General features: G+C 39.5%; 1 protein-coding gene across 1 annotated transcript in view; it reads right to left on the bottom strand.

Annotated features, from left to right (window-relative positions):
* ERC2 (ELKS/RAB6-interacting/CAST family member 2) overlaps nt 1-17756 on the bottom strand; it is a 913064-nt gene extending 895308 nt beyond the window's left edge. The window contains exon 1 of the mRNA XM_057705261.1: nt 17100-17756. Coding sequence (XP_057561244.1) covers nt 17100-17756 — 657 coding nt within the window. The remainder of the gene's footprint in view (nt 1-17099) is intronic.
* Nucleotides 17757-25632: the final 7876 nt, after the last annotated feature.

Here is a 25632-nt window from a genome sequence, read left to right as displayed (position 1 = left end):
CATTAACTACTAGGAACTACTTACTCCTAATACATGTGCAGTACTTAATATTAAATGGCAATATCTAGACAGAGTTTTACCTAAATGCCCTTGGGGTTCAGAGCAGCGGTATGGAGGAGAAATGCTGTTCACAATTCAGATTACGCACATTTTTCTAGGGAAAATTACAAAGTTTAATGAAATCTTCTCAGCAAGTACCTGGTTCCCAAAGTTAAAAATCACAGACAGAAGTTTTAAAAATTTGAGAAAGCAGGGACTTCCCTGGTGGTGCTGTGGTTAAGAATTCACCTGCTGAAGATAGGATTAAGATGGCGGAGTGGCATGCAGCTTAATACCAAAAAAGCAAATAACCCAATCCACAAATGGGCAGAAGACCTAAATAGACATTTCTCCAAAGAAGACATACAGATGGCCAAAAAACACATGAAAAGATGCTCAACATCACTAATCATCAGAGAAATGCAAGTCAAAGCCACAATGAGGTATCACCTCACACCAATCAGAATGGCCATCATCACAAAATCTGGAAACAACAAATGTTGGAGAGGGTGTGGAGAAAAGGGAACTCTCCTGCACTGTTGGTGGGACTGTAAGTTGGTACAGCCACTATGGAAAACAATTTGGAGGTTCCTTAAAAAACTACAAATAGAACTACCATATGATCCAGTAATCCCACTCCTGGGCATATACCCAAAGAAAACCATAATCCCAAAAGAAACTTGTGCCATCATGTTTATTGCAGCACTCTTTACAATAGCCAGGACATGGAAGCAACCTAAATGCCCATCAACAAATGAATGGATAAAGAAGATGTGGCATATATATACAATGGAATATTACTCAGCTATAAAAAGGGATGAGATGGAGCTATATGTCATGAGGTAGATAGACCTAGAGTCTGTCATACAGAGTGAAGTAAGTCAGAAAGAGAATGACAAATATTGTATGCTAACTCACATATACGGAATCTAAAAATGGTACTGATGAACTCAGTGACAAGAACAAGGATGCAGATACAGAGAATGGACTGGAGAACTCGAGGTATGGGAGGGGGCGGGGGGTGAAGGGGAAACTGAGACGAAGCGAGAGAGTAGCACAGACATATATATACTACCAACGGTAAAATAGATAGTCAGTGGGAAGTTGTTGTATAACAAAGGGAGCCCAACTCGAGGATGGAAGATGCCTTAGAGGACTGGGGCGGGGAAGGTGGGGGGGACTCGAGGCGGGGGAGTCAAGGAAGGGAGGGAATATGGGGATATGTGTATAAAAACAGATGATTGAACCTGGTGTACCCCAAAAAAAATTAAAAAAAAAAAAAAAGATGGCAGAGTGGGAGGACGTGCGCTCACTTCCTCTTGCAAGAGCACCGGAATTACAACTAACTGCTGAACAATCATCGACAGAAAGACATTGGAACTCACCAAAAAAGACACCCCACATCCAGAGACAAAGGAGAAGCCACAATGAGACAGTAGGAGGGGCGCAATCGTGTTAAAATCAAATCCCATAAGTGCTGGGTGGGTGTCTCACAAACTGGAGAACAGTTATATTGCAGAAGTCCACCCACTAAAGTGAGGGTTCTGAGCCCCATGTTAGGCTTCCCAACCTGGGGGTCCAGCAACGGGAGGAGGAATACCCAGAAAATCAGACTTTGAAAGCCAGTGGGATTTGATTGCAGGACCTCCACAGGACTGGGGGAAACAGAGATGCCACTCTTGGAGGGCACACAAAAAAGTGTGCTCAGCAGGACCCAGGGGGAAGGAGCAGTGACCCCATAAGAGACTGAACCAGACCTACCTGCTGGTGTTGGAGCATTGCCTGCAGAGGTGGGGGGCAGCTGTGGCTCACTGAGGAGACAGGGGCACTGGCAGCAGGGGTTCTGGAAAGTGCTCATTGGCATGAACCCTCCTAGAGTCCATCATTAGCCCCACCAAAGAGCCTGTAAGCTCCAGTGCTAAGTAGCCTCAGGCCAAACAACCAACAAGGTGTGAACACAGCCCCACCCATTAGCAGACAAGCAGATTAAAGTCTTACTGAGCTCTGCCCACCCAGCCCTACCCACCATCAGTCCCTCCCATCAGGAAGCACCCATGAGCCTCCTAGATAGCTTCCTCCACAAGAGGGCAGATGGCAGTATCAAGCAGTATCAGCAGTATTTCGTCTTGTGGAACTGAAAACCACAGCCACAGAAAGATAGAGAAAATGAAAAAGCAGAGGACTTTGTACCAGATGAAGGGACAGGATAAAACCCCAGAAAAACAACTAAATGAAGAGGAGATAGGCACCCTTACAGAAAAAGAATTCAGAATAATGATGGTGAAGATGATCCAGGACTTTGAAAAAAGACTGGATGCAAAGATCAAAAAGTTTACCAAAGACCTAGAAGAATTAAAGAACAAACAAACAGAGATATGCAACACAATAACTGAAATGAAAAATACACTAGAAGGAACCAACAGCAGATTAACTGAGGCAGAAGGGCAAATAAGTGACCTGGAAGACAGAATGGTGAAAATCACTGAGGTGGAAAAGAATAAGGAAAAAAGAATGAAAAGAACTGAAGACAGCCTAAGAGACTTCTGGGACAATGTTAAACGCACCAACATTCTCATTATAGGGGTCCCAGAAGGAGAAGAGAGAGAGAAATGATCCGAGAAAATATTGGAAGAGATTATAGTTGAAAACTTCCCTAACATGGGAAAGGAAATAGCTACCCAAGTGCAGGAAGTGCAGAGAGTCCCAGGCAGGATAAACCCAAGGAGAAACCAGCCAAGACACAGAGTAGTCAAATTGACAAAAATTAAAGACAGAGAAAAGTTATTAAAAGCAACAAGAGAAAAACGACAAATAACATACAAGGGGACTCCCATAAGGGTAACAGCTGATTTCTCAGCAGAAATTCTGCAAGCCAAAAGGGAGTGGCACAATATACTTAAAGTGATGAAAGGGAAGAACCTACAACCAAGAATACTCTACCCAGGAAGGATCTCATTCAGATTCGATGGAGAAATCAAAAGCTTTACAGACAAGCATGAGCTAAGAGAATTCAGCACCACCAAACAAGCCCTACAACAAATGCTAAAGGAACTTCTCTAAGCAGGAAACATAAGAGAAGAAAAGGGCCTACAAAAACAAAAACAAAACAATTAAGAAAATAGTAATAGGAACATACGTATCAATAATTACCTTTAATGTAAATGGACTAAATGCACCAACCAAAAGACACAGACTGGCTGAATGGATACAAAAACAAGACCCATTTATATGCTGTCTACAAGAGACCCACTTCAGACCTAGGGACATATACAGACGGAAAGTGAGGGAATGGAAAAAGATATTCCATGCAAATGGAAATCAAAAGAAAGCTGGAGTAGCAATAGTCACATCAGATAAAATAGACTTTAAAATAAAAAATGTTACAAGAGACAAGAAAGGATATTACATAAAGATCAAGGGATCCATCCAAGAAGAGGGGATAACAATTATAAATATATATGCACCCAATATAGGAGCACCTCAATACATAAGGCAAATGCTAACAACTATGAAAGAGGAAATGCAAGTCAGAAATAGAGACACAGATGTAGAGAACAAACACATGGACACCAAGTGGGGAAAGCTGGGAGGGTTGGGGGGGGATGAATTGGGAGATTGGGATACCAAATTGTACACTCTAAATATATGCTGTTTATTGTCTAACTGTATCTCAATAAAAGTTCTTAAAAAAAAAAAGAATCCACCTGCCAATATTTTCCCATCCCATAATAGTTATTAGTTGTCCTGTCTGCCATATTTGAGTCCTCACTACATAAATGCCTCCTCACCACCAACACAGATGCTGTTTGCAAGTTGTTATCACACCCTACCTCCAGATGCCAAATTCAGTATTCGGTAGAATCCAGTTTGGCTGTGCATAAACAAAAAAAATTTTAAACACATTACCATATATAAAATAGATAACTAATCAGAAACCTACTGTATAACACAGGGAACTCAATACCCTGTAATGACCTATCTGGGAAAAGAACATGAAAAAAGAATAGATACATGTATATGTATAATTGAATCACTTTGCTGTACACCTGAAAATAACACATTGTAAATCAACTATACGCCAATAAAAATTAAAAAAAAAAAAAAAAGACGACACAGGTTCGAGCTCTGGTCTGGAAAGATCCCACGTGCCATGGAGCAACTAAGCCCATGCACCACAACTACCGAGCCTGTGTGCTGCAACTACTGAAGCTTGCAGGTCTAGAGCCAGTGCTCCGCAACAAGAGGAGCCACCACAATGAGCAGCCTGCACACTGCAAAGATTAGCCCCCTCTCGCAGCAACTAAAGAAAGCCCGTGAGCAGCAACAAAGACCCAATGCAGTCAAAATTTTAAAATTAATTTAAAAAATTTGAGAAGGCAAATTTTATTTATTATTTACTACATTTCTAAATTTGAGCAGTTTCTAAATTTGGTCATCATGTGCACTATCCAACTTTCCACATCATATATTTACTTATTTCTACTGGTTTCAGGATTCATTGGGAACTTTTACATTACTTCACATGGATATTTCAGAAAGCTCTTCCAAGAGACAAATCAGTGAATTTTAATTTTTTTCAACCTTTTTAGATAATATGTGCTCAGGAGTCAATATTTTTTAGAACTCAAGCCAAGTGTTATACCTTAGAATAGAAGATATCAGCTTACAACATGCTAGTTCTAAAAGTCTACAGATACTATCACCAAAATTTCAACCAGTTTAGAGACCCAAGTGTCCAGAGAGACTAAGGAAGTTTATGAACAGTGAAGAATTTTCTAAAGTTCCATACAGGATGCAATCTGACATTATATAAAGGAGCCATATGGGTCCACTAAGATAAGACAGTATGAACCTGGTGTCAGTCAATACTACTTCTGGAATTTCTTCACTGGGCACAATTAGAGCCGGGGATTGACAAGGTGGGTGTGACGGTCAAGCGATTCCAGACAGCTATTGAAATAGCTAGTTATAGACAGAGGTAACAGTAGTTAACTTTCTTTGCTTGGTCTTGGTCTTCCTATTAACTGAAAAAAGGCAATATCTCAATTATATGTTGGACAAACATATTTCCCAGGAATAACTATCCTTTCCTTCTTACCACCTTACCCGCAGGCTCCCTTGATACAGAATCTACCCATCACACCCTTTCTCAAAGAGACTCTCCATAGTTCTTCCGGGGGGTGGCGTGCAAGAACGGGGGCACTGATCTCATGACTTCTTTGGCCACAGCTGTTTGGATCTAGAACAGACTCTGGCTTCAAATTGGGCCAATCAGATTCTTGTTTCTCTGAATTTGAAACTGAAATAGAGAAACTAAGCAGTGTCTAATGAGCACTTAAATGGAGAAGACATATATTTTCCTTTAGTGGCCACTTTTTCACAAGCAACATATAAAACCAGATATCGAGAGAGAAAATAGGAGCGAAATGAGAGAGTGAGATACTGACTGTGTCCTTATTTCTGATCCTTTTCCAACTAACTCAATTCCAGCCCCCCAAGACACCTGGCTATGCTACTTACCCTCAGAGTCTGGGAGGAACTCTTACCTGTTCCCAGTTAATCCCCTGTTTTTTCCCCTTTGACATGCTTGAATGGGTGTCTGCTACTTGCAACTACATTCTCCCTTAAACAAGAGGTGACTGAGTGAATCAGTAAATAAGTGAGCTGGATTCTTAAAGAAGACAAAGAACAGGTTTCACAGGGCAAAGGTGCTGGGAGAGGCAGAAATGAGGAATGCTGGGACCCAAGAGGGGAAGATCCGACTTTGAGAGACAAGATTTGGGACAAGATTTGGGACAATATGAAACACAATTCCTGAATAGGTGTGAGCATCCCAGTGAGGTCAGAAATTACCTGAAAAGGAAAAGGCAGGCAGGCAGGCAGGAAGGAAGGAAGAAAGGAAGAAAGGAAGGAAGGAAGAAATTACCTGAAAAGGAAGCTGAGGGGCCAGTTGAGGGGTTCCTGGGTCAGGAAGCTGTCTATATACCCCAAAGTTCCTAAAGACGGAGACAAGGTCAGGAAAATTCTAACTGGGTTAATGAGACCATCCTCACTGGGGTCCAATAATCCATAAAAAAGAGCCTCCACATACCTGACACTCTGCTCTTGTGGACCAAGCGAATTTGTCAAAATCATAACCACCTTAAAGGATCTGCTGGGCCTTTAATGAGCATCCTGAAAGATAATCCCTCTCATTCCCCTGCCACCTGTGGTTTTAATTTTCCAGCCAGTCCTGGAGTTGCTTCCTCTCATCCTTCTGGATGGGTTTCCGAGATAGAAATGTTCCTTTGGCATTCTCCTCTGCTCATTCACTTGACAAGAATGCATTTGCTCCTTCCCACTTGCCCTCATCCTCTGTTGCTCCCAGCAACACACTCCCTTCCTCATTCTTGCTTTCCATCCTTTGTGTATACCTCCTTGACAACATCCTTAAGATACTCTCAGGCAACACACTACTACTTACACTCTATTTTAGGTCTTCCACATCAGCACCAAACTCAACACTAAAGCAAATCTGTTGTTTTCCCTTTCAAGACAGTGGAAAGAATACAATTTTGGAGCTAGGCATACCTGAGATTCCCAGCTCTCTTTAATGGTGAGACCTTGGGCAGACCACTTAATCTCTCTGTGCCTTGTTTCTCATCTATAAAATGGGGATGCTACATGTCTTGCAGGGCTCATACACACAGAAAGCAAGTAGTAAGTTCCTGGTACACAGCAGGAGCTCACAAATGCTTATTCCCCCTCCCTTTCCAGATCAATGTGAGACAGAAACAAAAAGTACCATAAAAAGTCAGTTTAAAAAGTAAGTTTCATTTCCTTTAAGGTCTTGTCCATTTCCTTATAAGATTGATCTCCATTTACCAAATGTCTGCTTCTAAAAGAATTCAAGGTATTTGAAGATTCATGGTTACTAGTCTAGGTCAAGATTTTTTTAAGACATCATTCACAATTAATTCTTTCCCGCACAATGATGAATCAAGTTTTACCTTTTAAATCATTATTTTCACGTAAACATTGTGATCATCATTTCACCAAGTGAATGAATTGAGTACAGGCAAAGTATCAAAAAAAAATGAAGATATAGTAATCATCCAATTAACTCAGGGTTTCTCAACCTTGCATCTATTGATATTGTTGGACAGATACTATGGCAGGGGTGGGGGGAGTCTAAACATGCACTGTAGGATGTTTAGCAGCATGCCTGGCACCTACCCACTAGGTGCCAGTAGCATATCCCTCCCAGTTGCAACAACCAAATGTCCCAGACATTGCCAACTGTGCCCTGGGGGGCAAAATTGCCCCCAGTTGAGAACCACTAAGTTAATTTGATCAATGTATATTGCCAAGTCAGACAGTACAGGCCCAGCTATGGGTTCATAAGACAGGAAGTAGCTGCCCAGTCATTACTTCTTCTCTCCAGAATATTCCTACTGAAAAAAACAAAATGGCTGCACGTCACTTCCAACATACAATCAAATGCTGGCTTCACAGAGAAACAGAGAAGAGACTGCACGTGCCAGAATTCTGTTTGTCAGGCTGCTCTAGCTCTTGGCTGCATGCCCACATTCTGCCTAAAACCTACTTCCCAAACTTTTTAAAGTGCTTTCCACAGCTTTCAGGACCTGATCTTTAGAGCAGCTTTATGTGTGTGTGTGTGTGGGGGGGGGGGGGGGGGGGGGTGGCGGGGGAGGAGGGAAACAGATTTACAATTTTCTCTACTCCTGCAAAGCCAAACCACTTATTGACTCCAAATGCCAACTGGGGATGGTGGGAATTTTCACACAGATGTCAGTGGACTCCAAAACAACAACATAAGAGCTCCACCTGCAACTAATTAAAGAAACTGAAATTGCACCCTGGCCAGAAGAGGCCAGGTTCAGAACCCACCCCATCTGCTTTGGCTGATAGAATCACTCTGTTAACATTTTCTCCTGTCAACATAGACTTGCTTCTTAAAATCATCTGAGGATGTTGTCTGTAGGGAATTTTATTAGGCAGTGAATGCTTTGGGGATGACCACTCCCTCTGCCTTCCCCTCCCAGAGCTTGGTTTCAATAAGTGCCTTTGGCATGAGTGAGACTAAAATAATCTATTCATTGAAATACTCCAAAATGTTTTCTTTGGTTGATTGTGTGCTGTTGCTATCCCATCACCAAAAGAAAGTGATCCAGAGAGAAAATGGAAGATGGAAGTCATTTAGTTCTCCCAAGGTCCAGCATACAAGAATGTTTATTTTCCTCCCATTAGCCAAGTCTTTCAAAAGAAAACCTGGGAATAAAAATCTGTAAGGCTACTAATGCAGTGCACATGGCTGATCCCAGGGCTGACTGCGAGAGATCATTGAGGCAAAAATCAGCTGACATCTGTGACAAAGATGTACAGTTCACTTCAAATCATTCTCCTACATTCCGGCAAACAAAGAAATCAACTGTAGGACCCCTGCCATCTCATCTATCTTCAGAACCGAAGGAAGTTTTCACCTATCCACGAAAGGCATTTAAAATTGTGGTTTCAGTCTAAGTAGGTCATTGCCTAAGTCTGGACCAAAGTTTTTCCACCTTTCTGGAGGGGTGGACAAAAGCTACTATTCTCTAAAGAGCTGAGGAAGACTATTTCAAGATGAAGAAGATGAACATTGTTTTTTCTTCGAGGATTCAGCATTCCAAGTTATGTTGTGGTGTCAAAGTAGTTCATAATGCCTAGTTCTAAATCCATGTGGCTATGTAACACTGGGCAAAACACGCATAGACACTCACATTTCAAATCAGAGTTAAAGTGAAAAAACTTGCACACAGATATGACATATGATTGACTTCTTAATTTCTCAGATCTCTTGATATGACTTGCCCTTAAAACATTTGGAGAAAGAGGGTAACTAAGGTCAGCTCAAGTCAGCGCAGTGGACACCTGCTTTTGTCCTAGAGCATCCTTTCGCCCTTCATCTCAGTTCCTTTAGAGCATTGCTCCTCTCCCAATGCCTGTAGTTCTAACAGGTCACCAGTCATGGTAACCCCCTCTCACATACCTATCCCCTGCCGCCACACACACTCACTAAGTCCTGGAGGAAGATATAACCAAGGCAGGACTAAAGTCCTTTCATAAATTTTCTAAATGATAAGTGAAGATACAGGGATCTCTTACCCCTTCAATTGTAACTCCCCTCATGAAGGAGAAAATGAGGCTCACAAGTAGAGGCAGATATTGAGAACTAGAAATGAAGCAATGGGGAGAGACAAAGTCCTGCTACAGTTTGAGGCCCTGGATCCAGTCAACCCCAAGCTCCAAACTTGAGCTTTTCTGCAATTTCATTGCAGGAACTAATAAACTTCCATTTTTTTTGTTTATACAGGCTAGGAGTAGCATTTGTGTCACTACTTGGAGTATTGCCCAATACCATTAGTAAGTAGGTTTCTTCATTCTCATGGGTAAGGTCCTTTAAGGTCTCATTTCTCCTCACTGAAAAGCACCTATGTTTATGGTTATCATGACCGGTGATAATTAGAATAATAGTTATCAATTCATGATTTTCTATGTTTTATCAGTTAGGAAGCTACTGAGCTGCAAGTAATACGATACCCAACCAACAGTGACTTAAACAACTAGGGGTTTATTTTCTCACATGACTAGAAGTCTGGAGGCAGGCCATTGCTGGTGCTGGTGCAACTGCTCAGAGATGGCAGGACATATGTCTCTGTGCTTTTCTTGTCCTTCCTTCCATGGTTACTAACAGGCAACATATTGACTCTCAAGAAGGAGGAAGGAGCATTGCTGGTGACATTTATTCCTTTATCAGGAAAATAAAAGTGCCCAGAATCTCCTAGATTTCCACTTGAGTTTCATTGGCCAGTTACCTGAGGAGGAAGAGAAGCAGGAGCCTGAAGGTGAGACATTAATCAGGCATCATTAGGATAGTAGAAGGCCCAGCCACTGAAGGAAACTTTGACCACACTGAAAGGGTTCATCCACTTTAGAGAATTCAAACTTTAAAGTCACGATTCCAGAGCTGCTCTTGAAGTAGGCTTTCCCAAAGTGTGGCCTTTATACCCTTAGTTCTAGGAGTACTTATAGTTTGTGACAGATAGGATTTGTATATATACAGTAAAACCTTGGATTGCAAGTAAGTTGTTCTACAAGTGTTCTGCAAACATTTCTTATAAGCAAACATTTCTTATAAATTTTAACTCGATAAACGAGCAATGTCTTGCAATATGAGTAGTACGTGACGCTGAACGTCACATGATCACAACTGAGCCAATGGAGCTGACCACTGACGACCTGATGGATCTGCATCGCGAGCAACAGCAAGAGGTTATGGAGGGGATCTCGTCTGCAGAGGAGGAGGAGAAGAAGGCGGAGGAATCCCTCACTTCAAATGAGATTAGGGAGATGTGTAAAATGTGGGAAACAGTGCAAAATTTGATAGAAAAGCACCACTCGAATAAGGCTGTAGCAGTGCAAGTGATGAATCTGTTTAACGACAATGCAATGTCACATTTCCGTGAAATCCTCAAAAGGAGGCAAAAGCAAGTGTCATTGGATAGGTTTCTTGTTAAAGTTGCATGAAAAGAAAAAGATTCCACTGAACCAATAGATAGCAGTGATTCCATTAGTGATAATGAAAGTGGTCCTACCCAATAACCCTCCCCTCTCTTGTCTCCCTCACACCAGCCATGCAGATTTTAAAAGGTAAGTGCAGGTTAATTTGCTTATTTTTCTTCATATTTTATATTTTCTTTATTATTTTGTATTATATTACTGTATTGTAATCATTTTTATATGAATATTTTTGGGTTGCAGAACAAATCATCTGAGTTTCCATTATTTCTTATGGGAAAATTCACCTTGATATACAAGTGCTTTGGATTACAAGCATGTTTCCAGAATGAATTATGCTCACAAACCAAGGTTTTACTGTATATATATTCACTTCACTCCTTTTCTGCTTTGTTAGATTTCCCTGATCACACTGACTTTGGGCTTGGCCATATAACATGCTTTAGGAAACAGGATGTTAGTGGACATGATGCAAGCAGAGGCTTTAAATGTGTGTATGTGGTTTGGTTGGATCACTTAGCATCTGTGATCCACCATGAGATGATAAAGCCCTGAATAGCTGCTGTTCCAAAGAGAATGTGGAAACACATGGAACATACCTAAATCCCACTTCCAGCCTACAGACTGGTGCTCAGAGTCCAGATCTGCCCAACTAAGTTGCAGTCAACCTGTAGATATGTAAGGGAGAGGTAAATGCTTATCTTTTTAAGCTAGTAAGTTTTGGGAAGGCTTGTTAGACAGCATTACTGCAGCAATAGCTGCCTAACACATAAGTGCTCAGTTTAAAATAAAGTTTCATGGTCAAGAAAGTTTGGGGAATTGCTGGGTTAAGCAAATTTAATAAATATTTTTAACTGCAAGAGTTAGAGCATTTCACATGCTGATATATTGTATTGGTCTGCTAGGACTGCCCAAATAAAGTACCACAAACTGGGTGCTTTAAACAATAGAAATTTATTGTCTCACACTTCTGGAGGCTAGAAGTTTGAGATCAAGGTGTCAGCAGGGTTATTCCTTCTGAGGACTGTGATGGAAGGATCTGTTCCAGGCTTATAGATGGCCATCTTCACCCTGTCTCTTCCTTCCTGTGGTCTTCTCTCTGTGCATGTCTACTTCTGTGTCCAAATTTCTCCTTTTAATAAGGACACCAGTCATATTGGATTAGACCCACCCTAATGACCTCATTTTAACTTGATTACCTCTGTAAAGACCTTATCTCCAACTAACGTCACATTCTGAAGTACCAGGGGTTAAGACCCCAACATATCTTTTTTAGCGGGGACACAATTCAACAATATATATAGCATTTGAATTTCTAGGAGAGGAGTTTCTAGTATGTTGTGTCTGGCATTTATTTGACCAGAAAATCCCTTTGGAAACTGTCATTTTCCTGTGCACACTTTGGAAACCTGGTTTTGAGGGATCCGTGGATCTCAGAGTAGTAGAAGGAATGGTGCCTAAAAGAAGACATAGGGATAAGACAGGTCTGAGTAGTGAATATATTTAAGTCCCACCCGCAAACCTGATGTGACCCAACTCTCCAGGGATAAGCCCTTGATCTCACAAACACTCAGTACTCAAGGTGACTGCAGCTGCATGTAACTGTCAATGGACACCCCTTCACCACCTTCTCAGCAGGAGATAGAATTAATTCTATCACCCACTTCCAACGGGTACAACTCTTCATATCTGGACACACAATGAAATGAATATTTTAGAACAGAGTTGAATGACCTTTGTTGAAATGGCCCTGCAGTTATATAAATAAAAGAAAAAATAATAAAGGAAACAGAGAAATGTGATCCATCTCGACCTTTTCAAGTTACAGGCTCAAAATGAGAATCAACAAATCACATGTGAAACTAGCTCAAAAAATCATCAAAAACCCATATTAATATTGATTTAGAATAGATTACTTTCTATTGTGTTAAGCCAGAAATAGAAATTATCACATAACCATTGCTTAAAAGCCATAACATTCCCCAGACAGGTTTACTTACACTTCTTAGGTTACATTTCCCAATGACCTTGTCCCACTTCTGCACACATGAGATGGGTAAATATTAGATCCAGTACAATCTCCCAGAGTATGATGCTATTTATATTCGTGCAGATCCTTGACTAGCCATGCACAAATTAGGTAAATGTATAAAAACTGCTTTATGTACACCTAATTTGGAAAAAATAATCCATTAAAAACACAAAGTTAATAACTGCATAAAAATCCAGGAATATGAAAAGACTAACCTATATGCACAAAACTGCAAGATATAGGTCACTATGAACTTTCTGAAAATGTATTTTCTACCACGTTTTCCCTCTCTGATCTCTATCACACGGATAAATAGAATGGAGTTGTAAAAAAAAGACAATCATAAAATCTTTTAGAGAAAAATGTGTCACTTAACTTCCCCATACATAGTTGCATTTTCTTGTCCCCAACATCCACCCTAACCCCACAGGCCATTAAAAATAAAAAGGGGACTATCTCAAGTGTCAGCCTAACATCCGTTCTAAATCTTTGCTCCTCACCTCTCCCCAAATCAGTCTACAGGTGTGACATTGAGAGCATGAGACTCCACCCTACACTTCCTCCATCAAGAAAATACATTATGAAGCAAAAAGCACAAGTGATAGCCTAAGGATAACTCTGCATCCATGCACTCTGGTTTCTACAAACAAACTAAAAATTCCAAACATCAGTACTGCAACTCTTAGTATCCCAAATGTGTTTCTATGCATGCAGATCTGTGTGGCTGAGAAGTAGGGCCGTGGAGAGAACCTAGGAAGTGTGAATGGGAAGGGAGTCTGGGATGGAATATCCATCCAGGAACCTCAGTGTCTACCCTTCACACATAAGAAATTTGGTCACAGCCACCTACCCATTGGTTCCAAAGTCTGTACTTCCTATAACACAGGGAGGGTGTTCAACATCCTCCCTTAGATCTGGAGTTGGGTTCAGCTTCCTCTCACAGAACCATAAGGACTTCAAAATATACTGCAAAGGAACTGACAAATGGGAGCCCTCTGTAACCTGCACATGAGGGTGAAAGGTCTGTGCTAGTGATCATTAAATTCACAGAACTATGAATTTCATATACAAGAGCATTCAAGTTTCCTCACCTCCACCCTATAAAGGACCTACTTCCCATTTCTATTCACATAGCACAATTCAAATCATTTTAGATCACCTGAATTTAGGTTAGTGAAATTCTAATTATCGAAATACCCCCTGGTAGGACGACATTTGTAGATGCAGTCTCTGGTTGTTGTGGAGAAGAAACTACAATCAAGTGTTATCTCTTTTACATTCTTTTCTTCCATATAGAAAAAGTATTTATGACTTTTCCTCTAAAAGGAAAGTATAGTAAATTATGGTAAATGGTAGAGACCCTAAACAGCCATTTCTGGAAAGAAATAAATTCCCAATTAAGAATAAAAATCCTAATTAAACTAAATTACATTCTTAATCATTGTATCAAAATTAGTCATTTTTTCATGTAACATATGAAGTATGATCTTCCTATTATACTAAGATTCTATTCACAGCTCAGTGATCCTATAAGGAGGTTGTAAGCATAAAGTTAAGATCTTAGATGTTTGCATAAAATAGACCAAAGCCTTAAAGCCCAGCTCTGTCACTTACCAACTGTGTGAACTTGGGCAAGCTGCTTATTCTCTCTACATTTATTTTTAATCTCTAAAATGAGAGATGCAAACACTAAATAAGATGATGTACACAAAGCTCTAAGCACAATGCCTGGTACATAGTAAACCCCCAGCAGATGTCTACTGGTTACAGTAGCAGTAATAATAGAAACAACAGCAATGGCAGAACTCTGGATTGTTCCCCTAACTTTATTTCATCTAGCTCCATTTTTTGACAGAGATAAAAACTCCACTGGTAGAAATTTCTAGTTCCCCTTCACATCTAACCCTCCTCTCCTTCCAGGAAAGAGGAGAGGACCACACCTCACATCTCCTTGCATTCGTGTCACTTCCAGTCCAAGGAACTGAGGAGTCAATGTGCCACTCCAGGCACTCTCTTCCTCTGCTGTAGCAACTCTTGAAGCCACGTGCCAAGATGCAGAAAGCCTGGATCCTGAGTCACTGCCTGGAGGAGAGCTGCCCTGGAGAGTCACTTGACCTGCTTCATATTTCAGGAGAATAAGAAATAAGTCTCTGATGTGTTAAGCCACTGTTGATTACTGCAGCAGAATCTACCCTATTCTGACCAACAGGTATTCATATACCCATAAAAAAGAGATCCTGATATAATTCCAGGAGTGGGGGGGGGGTGCTTCCATTTTTTTAAGTAATTTGCTTTTTTTGGTCAATTTTTATATTCTTTACTTTGTAATACTACCGTGTATTGCAAGTAAATTGACTTTTCAAAATCTCCATGCTTCTTCTTCCTTTTATATTTTAACCTAAAAAAGAAAATAATTATAGTTTACTTACATTTAATGTACAGATTAAGACTAGAGCTTTTACTGGGTCATATATTGCACAGTCATATGTCACCCACAGTAACCAAGGTAGCCTGTGATCATAGTAGTTTCCAGATTCTTGCTTAAGGCAACATGGGACAGTTAAGTGGAATTGTGGATATTACCTGCTTTAAATTGAACTATGGCTTACAAAATAGACAAGGGACTTAAAATGTTTTTAGTAAAAGCAAAAAGGTTTTGTGTGTCATTAAAATTTACCTCAATAAATTATTTTATTTTGTCTTTTCCATATTTATTCTTTGTGAATATCATAGGAGAAACAAAATACACAGTAGCGCACTGTGTAATAAATAAATAAACAAACATGTATACGTAGGGATCTGTGCTCAAAAATTTTTTAATGATAAAACCATAAGAAACAAGTAATTTTGGAGCCGATGGTTTTAAAAATGGTTTCCAAACTTTTTGTCACTACTTGCATCATTTCTAAATGCTATAACCATTTTCCAAAACAACTGAAAAAGGAAGAAAACCAGTACAGAACTGGGGACATGCACATAGCAAGAGCAGGACTGCATAAGTCAGCAAAGTCAGAAAAAAGCAAAAATGATAGTGAAGAGCACTGATTTGATTTAGGAATGAAGAACAAAGCTTTCTGTCTCAACTGAAAATCACATTTCCACATGTGAAAAGCAGCAAAGGCTCCGTCAGATAATCAAAAGGATAAGGCGACTGCTTTCCACACGTAGAAGCAGAATGAAGAGCAGATTCTCATATAGATCAGAAATGCTTCTACAAATGCTTGGACTCCAAAGGGGTGGCAGATGACTCCAAGAAAGGCAGAGAGCTTCCTTAGGACAGCATCAAGAGCAACGATCAGAGAATCACTAGTTCAGCCAAGTTAGAATGATCTCCAGCTTCTACAGAAAGTTAAATGACATATGGAAATTTTTTCTAGCCAAATAGCACAACATCCTCTACTCCCCATCTCTTAGGATTTATCTCACTGCTAATAAGAGGTGAAGCTGGGATTTAAAACCAGGCACGTCTTACACAAAAGCCCTTATGAACACCAGCATATAAATGAGCCTCACAGTATAGGTAGGATTTGAAAACGGAGACTAGCTGGGACAGAACAGAAAATGGTAGCGAGAGGGGACACTGAGAAGGCCACTAATGGAAAGGAACAGAAGGGAATGGAGGTGGGAAACCTTGAGGATGTGCAGGAATTACCAAGTGGTAGTGCAGGTAGCACAGAAGATGTGGAAGGAGGTGGTATGAGATAAGACTGGAAACGCTGGCTCAGGCATTCCAGTAGAAGGCTCAGCCAGAGGTACACTTCATTCTGGGGGCAATGAGTCATTATTGAGGGATTAAAGTCAGGGGAATGGCATAACTGCAAGTAGATAACGGGAAGACTAATCTTGCTATGACATGGAAGATGGATCAAAAAAGAATAAGCACATAGCAGATGTTTAATATTGAATGAATAAAGGTAGAAAGACCAGCTTAAAATTTATTGTTTTTATCTAACATGATATCAAACCCATCCCATCCAATCCCATTTAATATTGTTCAGTTTGCTATTTAGTGAACCAACTTTCCTCATTCTAGAAGGAAATAATGTTGCTAATGCATCAAAAAAAAATTAATTCACCAGTGAAATGCGGCCCTCTAAATGTTGCTTTTAAAGTGTCTACTCTTGCAAAAATCAACGTTTTCCTCTTCTATTCAGAGGGAAGTACATCTGAGCTGCTCTTGTGACTACTGAAAAAGAAAACAAAAATAACTAAGTATAAAGTTAGCCAATGAGGAGTGATTCTCCCCTCTTCTGCAACAATGCGGAAAGGTTATTGGAAAATAAGGACATCACAAGCTGTAACCTTATATTTCTTATGCCCTCTTGTAGTCTCCAAGTCAAACACATACTAAGCCATAGCTTTCTTGATGATGCCAAACTTTCTTCTGCACAGGCCGTGTTACCATCTGCAAAGCATCAACTACTTACTGAGAAGCCAAGGCTGAAAAACACTGAGATGAGTCATCACCTACCTGATTTTCTTCATGAGAAACCCTCATCTGCTCCTTGAGGACGGACATCCGGGCTGCCTCTTCTTTCCTCAAGACTCTCTCCTTCTTGAGCTCAGGACTCCAGAAGGTCTTGATACTGTTCATGGAAGATCCCAACTTGCTGTCCTTGATGTCTAGCTCTTTCCGGAGGAGGTCATTCTCTCTCTGAAGTTCCTTGAGCTGGGCTTGAAGGTCTAACATTGTGCTATCCCTTACCTGCCTCAACATGGAGGGGACCTGGTGGTGGTGATGATGGGATGAGCTGGCCAGACCACCATGTTGATCCGTGTATGAAAGCACATCTGTGTGGGAAAGTCCAGCAGAAGCAATATTGGGACTACTCCCCATAGCTGTGACTCGGCCTCCATATACAGCTCGATTTGTGGCCCTTCCCAGAGTCATGGTGCCCTTTGGGTAAGTTGTTGAAGCCACCCCTTCATGATCACTCAGATACATGGGTCCAGACGTAGCATAGGCTGCATTAAGGGACTGGATATTCTCCATGGACAGGGTCTTGCCTGTTCCTCCACCTCCCCCACTACTTGTTCTTCGGTGGCCCAAACGAGGAGACCTTGGCAAACGGGGAGATCTGGAAGGGCTACCTTCCAGATTGGTGATTGTTCTTGCACTTCCATACATTTTTCTTCTATTATGAGGTGCTACAGAAGAGAATGAATGCTATACTAAGTTGGAGATTAAGCCAATATTTCCACTGTTGGCCAGAATTTTCACTGCATTCTTTTCATAGTCTGTACAAAAAATGCATCCAATCAGAGATCTGAAAAATGAGAAAAAAAGAAAACCAAAAACAATTTTCTTTAGAACTGTGACCATTAACCACATTATATTTTTTAAATATATATATAGATGATAGATTGATGATGATAGATAATAGAGTCACACCCATGCTTATTTAAAAATAAAAGTGACCCCAAGCTTTACTTACTACATGTAAACATTTTGTAAATTCCCCCTACCCTGCTCCCAAGCAAGCTCAAAAGTTCTCAGAGCAAAAATGAAGCTCATTTTTCCTTAGGAAAATAAAGCTCTGCATTTCAGTCTGTGCTAAATAACAGTTGGGACCTCCAGAAAAATTCGCCACAGGAATCCTTATCCTAGAAACCTTAGCTATAAAATACTCCATCCTAGGGACATGACCCCCATACACAAGTGGCTTGAAAGTGACTCTGAGAAGTTGTTGCTTCCTAGAATGTCAAATAATAGTCAAGCAGGCTGTTACCTCCTCCTCCTATAATCATTACAGACAACCCTAATCCATCACAGTTGTCCTTTTCACAAAATCCAGAACTCTTCTCAACACAACACTCTAGATGGTTTACCAATCAACTGGTATTGACACATGAGCTGGAACCTATTGCCCATATTGGAGCTAGAAGAAAAGAGGTGACTCAACCAACAAGTCTCCTATACATCTAGCCAGATCCTAAATGCTATCACCAGAGAAAATGGCAGTCCTATCTCTCTCCCCCTCCACACACATCTTTCAGGCTACTGTTTTGAGAATTTTTTCCAGTTTGGTTGACCTAAATATGCATATTAACCACTGTACAACTGTACAGAAATGGCACAGGGGAAAAAGTACACCATGTTAGAGTTCCTGGCCCAAGATCCTTAGAGAAAAGTTCCTTGTTATGGTTACTCAAGTACTTTGGTGCAAATTTACATAGCCAGGGCTACAGGATTATGATTCTTGCTTCAGTGTTAGGATCCAAATGGCCTTAATGGGGTGCATCATGGCCTCCTGCTCTTCCTCCTAGGGTATGTTTAGTATACTTTCTTTTTCTTCAGCTTTTAAACACTAAGACCACAGATTTTGGAGAGGGGCCAACTGAGGTTCAAATATGCACTCTAACACTGACAAGCTGAGCAACCTTAGGCAAATTATTTAACTGTTATGTGCTTCCTTTCTCTAATCAATAAAATGTGGGTAAAATCACCTAACTCAGTGTTGTGAGAAATAGGTAAGATGATGCTTTTAAAACACCCAGTTTGGTACATAGCAAGAATAGTCAATAAATAGTTTTTGTTGGTAGTGTCAATAAGTGCATTAATAACATTATACAAAACTTCTTTTATTTTTACCTGCCTGTCATTCATTCTCCCTCAGCAGCCCCCTCCTTTCTAGTAATACTCTATTTTTCTTAGAGAAATTGTTCCCAACTCTCTACCCATAGTTCATTAAGTTTAGGTGAGGCTGACTCCCTTCACTCTATCCTGGAGGGTGCCAGAGGTGAGAACATGACCCAGGCCTGGCCAATCATCATATTCCACCCCCCAGACATGACAGCTGGTTTAGGGATGGGCATGTGACCCACACAGGTCCAAAAACATTCCATATCATGACTTTAGCTGGTGTAACTGGGAAAGATAAGCTCTTTTTCAGCTAGAATTACTTGCTTTCAAGATAGAGGGTCTGAGTATTACCATGTGGAAAGTGCTTCCCTGAAAATGAAACTAATGCAAAGGAAAGCAGAGCCAAACTTTGAATAGTGTGAAATCAAACTGGGTGACATCACTTGAAACCCTGTATCCACCAGCCACTGAAGCTACATCTATTCCCTTGGCCATTTTAGCTACACATGCCAGCTAGACTGACTACATTAATGGTCTCAATTCTTTACCCCTTCCCGTTTCTGAGTCCTTGGCTGTGCCCTCCCAATCTAACTCTGGGTTCAGTCACATGACTTGCTTTGGCCAATAAGGTGATAGCAAATGTGAAGCAAGCAGAGGCCTGAAATAGTACTTGTGTGTTTACCTTCTTGCTCGTTTTCCTCTGCCATGGCAATTAGAACATGCCTGGTCTAGCATGCTGAAAGATGAGAAACATAAAATAGAGTCAAGGTGTCCGAGCCAATAGCCAACCAACCATAAGACATTTGAGCAAGCCCAGCCAAGATCAGCAGAGCTGCCTAGCAAACCAGCAGCTGACCACAGATGCATGAGAAAGTTCAGCTGAGATCCAGTGAGCCCCATACACTCATAGGCTAAAAAAGTACTTCTTAGTATGTCACTGATATTTTGTGGCTGGTTGTTTTGCAGCATTACTGAAGCAACAGATAACTGATACCTCCACCCAAAAATTTTCTTTTTTGCTACATTCAGTTCTAACTATGGTATTTGTCATTTTATGCCCTAGAGAGTCCTCACATATAGTATAAAGAAATACTTTGCATACAGGCTTCTCCTTTCCCTAAAAAGTCCCTCCAAAGAATTACACATCTATTTCTAACTAAGGAACTTAATTTCAAATGTTTATGTTGCTCAAAGCTTAACTTTGTTTTCCTTGAAAATATACAAAAATCATTTCGTATCTAAAATTTTTCCATGAATAATCTGTTCTCTAAAAAAAGGTAAGTCAACAATTCCAACAATAGGAATTCAGTTACATAAATGAGACAGACAGACAGAAAGTGGAATAATGTGACCTTTACATGAATATTTAATAAGATGCTCATGACATATCAGTAGTGGCAGGGGGGAGTAGACTGAAAAACATTTTTATGATCAATTTACATTGTAAAACACATATACGTACACACTAACTTTCAGAGGAGACTGGAACAACACACATCAAAATGTTAACAGTGATGGAGTTCAAACTGGTTTTCATTTTCTTCCTTTTATTTGCACGTTCTAAATTTTCTATAATAAAGATCCTTTCCATTGTCTTTTTACTCTCTATTTATTTCTACTCTGATCTTTGTTATTTTCTTCCTCCTACTAATTTGGGGATTCCTTTGTTCTTTTTCTAGTTCCTTGAGGTATAAAGTTTGGTTATCTATTTGAGACCTTTTCTTTTCTCTTAATGTAGGTGTTCATTACTATCAACTTAAGAATATAATTTTTGGACTTCCCTGGTGGCGCAGTGGTTTAGAATCCGCCTGCCAATGCAGGGGACACGGGTTCGAGCCCTGGTCCAGGAGGATCCCACATGCCATGGAGCAACTAAGCCTGTGTCCACAACTACTGAGTCTGCACTCTAGAGCCCATGAGCCACAACTATTGAGCCCGTGCACCACAATTACTGAAGCCCACGGGCCTAGAGCCTGTGCTCGGCCATAAGAGGAGCCACCGCAATGAGAAGCCTGTGCACCACAACAAAGAGTAGCCCCCGCTCACCACAACTAGAGAAAGCCCGTGCACGGCAACAAAGACCTGATGCAGCTAAAAATAAATTAAAAATATATATATATATATAATTTTTTCCTTCTATAATTCCAATAGTTAAATTAATTGTTATTTTTGCTATGTTTATGATCTAGGAATCTAGGTCCTAGCTAAGCCACCACTTACAGATGTATCTTCAAAGAAGAAGTGATGAAATCTAACTTGTCCTTCTCTCTCTTCTCTTGTGTCTAGAGGCAGACATTTCTGAGGTCTCTAAATAGGTTTGAAGTCTCAATCCAAATTTGGTAGAATTTACACCCACACAGATTTAATCTTCAGTGATATAATCAGCCCACCTGGCCAAGGCTTTGGAGAATTGCAACAACCAACAAACAAAAGTGGATTTGCTCCTTCTTGAAACACACACACAACACACACGTAACATATGACATGCACAGATATATTAACTAGTTTTAAATAATGTTTCTCTATTTAAATATTTGAATTCTCTTTTTCTAGGCTTAGTATCAGTAGTTTAGTGTCACAGAATGGATTGAGAAGCTTTCCATTTTTCATATGTTCTGGAACAGTTAGCATAATATGAGACTTCTCTATTCCCGAAATGTTTGGTAGAACATACCTATAAAATTAAGTGGGCTTAGTTGCTAATTATCTTTTCACTTTTTACTGTGTTTACTGATCTGTCTATTTTGTGTCAATGATTATTAAAATGTTTCTTCAGAAATGGCCTGTTCCATTGAGATTTTTCAGTCTTCCTGGTATTGCTCTGTATAACTTTTCCTTCAAATTTTTAAAATCTCTTCAAGTTACATCTCCATCTCATTCTTAACATTGTTTGTATTTTTCTGTTTCTCTTGATGACAATATGACAAACACTTGTCTATGTTTTAGTGTTTTCAAGATACATTTTTTTGTTTTCCTGATACATTTTACTATAGTTTGTCTTCCATTTCATCAATATCTCTTTATCCCTAATAACAATTTCTATTTCCTTTGTGTTTAGTTATGTTTGCTGTTTTGCAATAAACGTTCATTTATCTTCAATTATATTTTCTGATGAATGCATGTAAGATTACACACATTGGCTGCATATGTTTTATGCATAGAACTCTTGTAAAAAGCTTGCTATTTTTCTTTTGAAATTTTTTCTATCCCAGGGAATATTCAGGATATATTTAAATGTCAAAGCAGTTAGAAGTTTTTGGCTAAAACCTTGTGGTCCCAATTTTATGGCATTGGGATCATAGAATATAATACATATATCTTCGAATCTTTTGAAATTTGTCAAGACTTTTTAAATGGCCCAATAAATGATTAGTTTTCTTAATTTTTAAAACAACTAATAGATGATTATAGAAAAATTTTAAATTCATATATGTATACAGAAGAACATGAAAACACTCTCAATTTTGTCCCTCATATACCACCTCTGTTAACAAGTTGATGTTGTTGCTGCCAATTCCTTTTAACTGTACATTTGTCTCTGTGTGTGTGTATACTTTTAGACAAAATTTGTATTATATTCCATATAAAATCTTGCACTATCTTTTTCCTCAATGTTTATTCTTAACATCTTTTTTCCACTTAACATTAATGCTATAAGATGTTTTTATAAAACATGATTTTTAGTGGCCATCATAAGTCTCCAAAGGTGGCCACCAAAATTCCCCCTTCCTATACACATTTGTCTCTCCTTCCATTAAGAAATGGATTTTATTTCCCTTCTACTTGAATCTGGGCTGGCTTCATGACAGCTTCGACCAAAGATGCTGCAGAAGTGACATGGTGCCAGCTCTGGGCCTGGCCTTGAAGAGGTCTAGCAGCTTCTGTTTTTGCTCTCTTAAAAACTAGAAATGTAAGATTTAAGCATCTTAGTGGAAAGAGAAACCAACAGACAGGCCGTGGAAGATGAGATACCACATGGAGAGAGAGATTATAAGAAGGAGAACCGAAGTATCCCAGCCAACAGCCAGCAACTAAGATGCCAGACTGGTAAGACAAGCCATCTTGGAGCTTCCAGCCCAGCCCAGCTGCCATCCGAAATGAGCTGCGTGAGTGACAGCCAACACTATGTGTAATATGAAGGACTACCCAGTCAACCCATGTAGTGATGAGAAATAAAAAATTGCTGGTTAAAACCTCCCAAGTTTGGAAGATTTGGGTTGTTGTTGTTACAAAGCAAAAGAACTGAAACAGTCACTTAATGTTTCATTGAATGGCTATCTAATCATTTCCTCAACCAATCACCTATTATGGGACACTTAGGTAATTTCTTTTTAGAATGAAATTATCATGATTAATATTCTGATTAATGAAGATTTGTATACATCACTTATTACTTCCCTATGATAAAGTTCTAGAAGTAAAATTACAAAATAGAAATTTAAAGGCTCTTGATACCACTATCAAAACTCCCCTTAGAAACGTTGAAACAATTTACACTCACACCCTCACCCTTGGTTATTTTTCCTCCACAGCCTCTAGTCTTTACTCTCAACATAGCCTAGAATCCACCATCTTCTCCTGAAGCTACTAAAAATCTCTGAATTACCCAGCTCAGGATCACAGCATATTCAGTAAATATACCTTAAGAAGTATTTATTAAGTACCAATAGTGTGCTACACCAGCTCTTTTTTAGGTCAGTGCTTCCTCAAAAGTTCGTAAATGTTCAGATAAGCAAGGCTTAACAGGGTTTTGATTTTACACCAAGATGTCTCAGAGGCCTTAGGACACCAAGGTGTATTGTGGCTGTTCCAAAATTGAGTATATAAGGTAGCTTTTCCCAAATTTATTTGACAAGAGAACCCCTTTTCCCTTCAGAATACCTGGAAATGTTTCACTGAATTTTCAACTTTATTCATGTAATAATTATATTTTAAGCAGCTTAATTCCCAGTCTTGAAAGCTGGGGATAAAGCAGTGATTAACAAAGACACAGCTTCTGTCTATGGGAAGTTTTCCCACTAGAATACACTTTCCCAGAGTTTTCTTCATCTCAGATCTAACATAGTTTGAGGGGAAAATGATTATGGGATCTATAACTTGCTTTAAGGGCAACGACATGAAACTGACCCAAAAGACTCAGAAATGACTTTTCGAGAAATACAGATCAAACTAATGACTGTTTGGAGTTTTGACCATGAAATAAATACGATTCTGTGTTAATTTTTTCAAGCACTCAATAAAGAACCTAGAATGTCAAAAGGAACACAAGTCAATCATCAGCAGGCTGTATATCTAAGAAGTGAGGAAACAGGTTGATATCTCATACTCCAAGGTCAAAACAGACAAGAGGTATTATGTACAATTCCACATAACTTATCAAACTAAATAGCAACTCCAGAGAACATCAAAACGGTAACAGAATAATTTCTTTACCCCTATATATTTGCTTCTTAACAGTAAAATTTAATTAGCAACCTAGGCCCAACCCTTTATTTTGGAAATAGTCTCTTCCACCAAATTTACAAAGAACAGGGCTCGTTTCCTGGAACAATTTCACCCCTAAAGCTAAAGCACATAGAGTGATGTCAATTTCACAAATGAGGAAAAGGCCCAGTTGACAAGGTAAAGCAAAGGCAAGTTCCCATGGTCGCCAAGTCCTCCTAAGTCTCATGACTCCTTCCTGTTCTACTGAGTCACTCCCAAATCCCCCACCCCAGATGTGTTTAAGTCTCCTGATATATTTTTAGGTACTCGTTTTGACACGCAGGCTTTTTTTGGTTGTCATCTCCTAATTCTCATCTATCCTGATTTGGTTTTTTTTTTTTCTTAGTTCTATGAAATAAATCTCTCTGAGAAAGAGCAAGATCAACTTTATTCAGCAATCAATAATGCAATGCCTCCTATTTCCCATTACTGACTTCAAGAAAACCATTTCTATGTTTTTCCACTCACCTATAAATACATTATAGGAAATGATGTAGTAGTTAAGATCTTATTGTTTTAAATACTATTATGAAGCCAAGATAGACTCAATCATTGAGCTTTCTCGTGAACCCTTAAAAACACCTGCTTTCTTATATATTTGTGATGTACAATCACAAGGATAAATTCTTAATTAGGTCCAACTGTGCACAGAAAAAAATATCGCTAAATATAACACCAAAGAAATTAATTGCACATCTTTCACTTTAAAAGTACTTCATAAATAAAATTTGAAGTCCAGGGCTAGGTTCCATTTAAGGTTCAAACAAAAAGTAAAATAAAAATCTTATAGGTTTTATGAATGCATACGAATACTTTAATTATGTATGGATTCATAAATAAAATAAACACTCATCACTTACTCTCTTAAAAGTTTTAAGGACTCTTGAACTGTAAACTCAGGGGTTAAAAAGATAGACTTGATTCCTGTCTACCTCAA

Source organism: Hippopotamus amphibius, chromosome 13, assembly GCF_030028045.1.
Source record: "Hippopotamus amphibius kiboko isolate mHipAmp2 chromosome 13, mHipAmp2.hap2, whole genome shotgun sequence".
In the NCBI taxonomy this organism is placed as follows: domain Eukaryota; kingdom Metazoa; phylum Chordata; class Mammalia; order Artiodactyla; family Hippopotamidae; genus Hippopotamus; species Hippopotamus amphibius.
Note: the sequence above shows the minus strand (reverse complement) of the source record. Positions and strands in the feature narration are given on the sequence as shown.